The 4,162-nt window shown below is 31.2% G+C and overlaps 1 protein-coding gene across 1 annotated transcript; it reads right to left on the bottom strand.

Moving 5' to 3' along the window:
* Window position 1: 1 nt before the first annotated feature.
* On the bottom strand, window positions 2-2,510 carry LOC106758397 ((+)-neomenthol dehydrogenase-like; the record flags this gene model as incomplete). Its single annotated transcript, XM_022780161.1, has 4 exons — window positions 2,110-2,510; window positions 1,739-1,985; window positions 1,011-1,070; window positions 2-205 (listed from the first exon to the last, which is right to left on the bottom strand). Coding segments are annotated over exons 1-4 (528 nt in total), but the record flags the coding sequence as incomplete, so codon positions are not given.
* Window positions 2,511-4,162: the final 1,652 nt, after the last annotated feature.

Genomic DNA, 4,162 nt, shown 5'->3' on the forward strand with positions numbered 1-4,162 from the left:
GTTCATGCATATTAGTCACATATACCTCCAACTTCCCCATGGTGGAGGAAACATTAACAATCCTTGGTGAGTCTGACAATTCTAGAAGGGGAATAAATGCTTCACACATTAATTTGGCTCCATAGTAATTTGTTCTAATGCTTGCTTCTGTAGATTCATAAATTTCATGTGCAAATTTTCTCCCATCAACACTGTCAACTTTTTCCTGTGGTCAAAGAGAAGAAAGTTAACCTCTTTCTTTGTAGCAAATAAGGGCAGACATCTTCAAATAAAACAACCAGGCCTCTTTGTAATTAACGTCTTTTTCAAGAATATACCTTTGCAAGAACAAAGATTGAGTTCTATCCGAAGAAATTTGAATATAATGAAAATGTTAAGCCTAGTTATTTCTTGGAGAAAGAAATGTATATAGGAGACATGACGTAGAAACATAGATGAAAGGATACCATTGACCAAAGAAAAATAACTGAGCTACAAATTTTAAGATGGTGTGAAAGTTTATTTAAACTTTTGTTGGTGAGCCTATTAGGCCACCTATATTATTGGTCATTATCGAACCACCTGTAGATGTTTCATTTGCAAATTTCACATTCAAAACATCTCGTTTTTTAGTATGAGAGGAATGTTGAAAATCTCATGTTAGCTAGTAACATTATCAAATTAAAGTATATAAATCGAGAACAACCCTCAGCTCTTACGTTAGATTATGCCCATCATCATGATTAAAAGCTCAACCGTTATTGATCCTATGAAAACAAATGTTAGATTGTGCAAAAACTTGTTTCCTTCTATAACCCAGTAATGTGGATTTAGTCCTATCGTCTATGCAAAATAAAAAGCCGCAGACAATACATTCCAGAAAACCATTCACAAACTAGATCAACATATCAATCAATTATGGCCTAACTTAAGCCTTCACTCAAATTACTATATATTAACATTTCCTAGTAAACTTTTAGTTTTCAGGTTAGAAGACGAAGGAAACATTCTATGTAATTAGGAATACATACCCATGCAGCAGCTAAAGCATCATGGTCAACATTAATTCCACTTATTCCTGCATTATTCACCTAATCATAATTCAAACATTAATCAGCATTCATTCCAATTTCCACATAGGTGTGTGTATGATAAAGGGAAGAAAAATGAACTATACAAGAGAACACACAGAAAAATGAACATTAATCATTTCATTCATTTTCTGTCTTCACTTCTTAAGTCTAAAAGTATTATTATTGTCAATCTGTTTCCTGCTTTTAAATTTTTTACAGAAGCACACTGCAAACAACTTTTGGGCAAAAACAAAATGATTAGAATATGTATTTGATTTTCTTTACCAAAAACTACAGTATTAATAAACCTTTTCTCCTTCAAGGATTGGCTTTGTGAGGAGGATGCAATTATAATCCCTGATTTAGAAATTAAGGGCTAAAACTGTAACAAAATATCAGTCCATGTGAAACAAATTCTGCAAATGTTATAACTTAAACTGTTTACTTTCACATCAATAGCTGAAGCTGTATTTCATCCTCCAAACTTCACAAACTCATTGTATAAACGTCAAATTCCGACCCTTCTTCACAATATTACTATCTAAGTCCCTGCAATAATCTTCATCTTGTGATAGGTTCTCTTTCTAACACACGGGATTATATGTGTGTGCCTGGTGCTCTTACTGGGATCAACAAAAAAAAAAGGATGAGGAAACATATAATACGATGCTAAAACTCAATCATACCAGGATATCAAGTTTCCCAAAATGGGTTTTCATGAAATTTGCAAGGGATTCAATGCTTTTAGGGTCAGTCACATCAAGCTGATGAAACACCACTTGGTCAGACACACCAAACTCCTTCAGTTTTTCAACAGCTTCAGTACCCCTTTTTTCATCCCTTGCTGTTAGCACCACAATGACACCATTAGAAACCAATTGCTTGCAAATCCCAAATCCTATCCCCTTGTTTGCTCCTGTGACAACTGCGTACCTATAACATAAATCACTCCATCAAAGTTATGGAAAAATAGCCACTTAAATTTTTTTGTTATTCTATGATTGATTAAAATTTACCACATAATATATGCCATTACGAGACTTGAGGAAATGTATACCTTGTTGCTGTTGCCATTGTTGTTGCAAGAGATTTTTGTGATCTTTTTGAAATTTAACAACAGTTTTTAAGAGGTGAGTTTGCCTGCGCTGTTGTCAAAGATTTTCTACGACTTCTATATAGGACACATTTCTGGAGTTTGACTTTCAGATTGGAACGAAAGTCAACATTATTTATTTTTTTCTAAGAAATTAATGTATGTATTTTGAAAACAAAAAAATTCTTTACTTGATAATATTATTTGCAAAAGAAGTTTTGGCATGCTAAAGTTATTTCTGGTTTATACTTTTTCCATATTATTTCACAAAACTTAAAAATTATTGATCAATTTTAGTGATGGGTTCTTTTGAATAAGGATAATGATATTTTAAAAATATTTTTTGACAACATTTTAACATTATCTATGCGTCATTTTGTGATTGGTCTAAAATTATTTCACAATTAATAATAATAATAATAATCATAAACATCAATATGGACCAATCACAAAATAACACGTAGATAGTGTTAAAGTGTTATAAAAAAATATTGTCAAAGAAGTATCATTATCCTTTGAATAAATATTAGACATTAATTTACTTAGATTTCATACACGTGCACAGATTTATAACACTTAATGTTTTAATTTTGGTTTAATAGTTAATTTTGTCTCAAAAAATCTTAATTTAGTATTTTTTTAATAGTGTTTGTAATGGGTTCTCACACTTAAAATTGAGTCAAATTAGTCGATTATGTTAAATATAACTAAACGGAATTAATAGAGGGATGATCTAAAGGCAGAGGAGTAGTACCAAATACACCATCCAAGCTGTTTAGCAATACTTATTTATCAGAACAAGTAAACAGAATAGATACAAAACTGATAGTTTTGTAATTGAAGCTGATGCAAATGCAGGATTTGAATTGAAAGGTGAGAACTGACCTGTCAGGGGAGTGAGGAAGTTGAAAAAGGGGACAGAGTCTGAAGCAGATCTCCAAAGGGGTTTATAAGATTTGGTTGAGATCTGCAAAGGGAAATGGACAGAGGAAGAAACTCTGTGTGGGACCAACAAGTTGGAGACACATGTGCCTCTTAACATTAAAACTTTCCAAAGCGAAGCTTCAACAACTAATTCATGAGTGAGGTACATATAAAAGAATTCATCTATCAAGTCGATGCTGCTTACTTTTCTGTCATGAATTGTGTGTTAATCAATCCTTGTTCTTTTGCAAAATTAGGTTTAATTTTCAGTTTTTAGAGAAAGGAATTTGTTGATTTTTTATCCATATGTCAATTTTGTAAGTTCTTTTCTGTTGTGGACTAATAAATATGCTAGTTATAGTCGTGTTTTCGGTTGTAACAATTCGAGGGTGAGTTTGGCTGAGGATTTAAGATTCAATCTTTTGTAGAGGGAGGGAGATTTGGAGGTAAGGTGTGGAATTTTACAATATTACTTTTTTTTACATGAAATTATTGTTGTTTATGAGGCAGAATGAGATAATGTTGGAACCGATTTCACTATATAATGTGTGTTAATGGGACCGATTCTATATTTTAAGCTTTTTGTATGTTGGTGGATCAATTCTCCAACTTTATACATCCCATTTTTCAATTATGTTGTATTGTTTTGAAGGTTTTAATAATAATAATAACAACGGTAAAGATAAAAATAAATAAATTATATTTTAATTTATTAAAATATTTTTTTATTTTCATTTAATCTTTTACAGATTTTAATGACTTTAAAGTGAACACACCTTTTTCCCCGTTTAAGGATTTTTGTTATACAAAATAAATCATATATAGGTAGTCAAGTGATGGATTTTAAGGATTTGGGTTTTTGGTTGTTTTTCTCCTATGAGGATTAATTAAGCTTTTTATTTTAGCAGACTTCATTAATTAAGCTTTTTGTTATACAATTAATGCTTATTCAAATGTTTTAAGCAAAAGAATTTGGAAAATATTTAAGGTGTTTGTGTGTGATATGGATGATTTTTCATAAGCCAAATTTTGCATACTTTAGGCCAAAGTATATATAGTTAGGCTTTACGTTGAAAGGAAACTTCTTCCCATT

The sequence above is a fragment of the Vigna radiata genome, chromosome 4, assembly GCF_000741045.1.
Source record: "Vigna radiata var. radiata cultivar VC1973A chromosome 4, Vradiata_ver6, whole genome shotgun sequence".
Classification (NCBI taxonomy): Eukaryota; Viridiplantae; Streptophyta; class Magnoliopsida; order Fabales; family Fabaceae; genus Vigna; species Vigna radiata.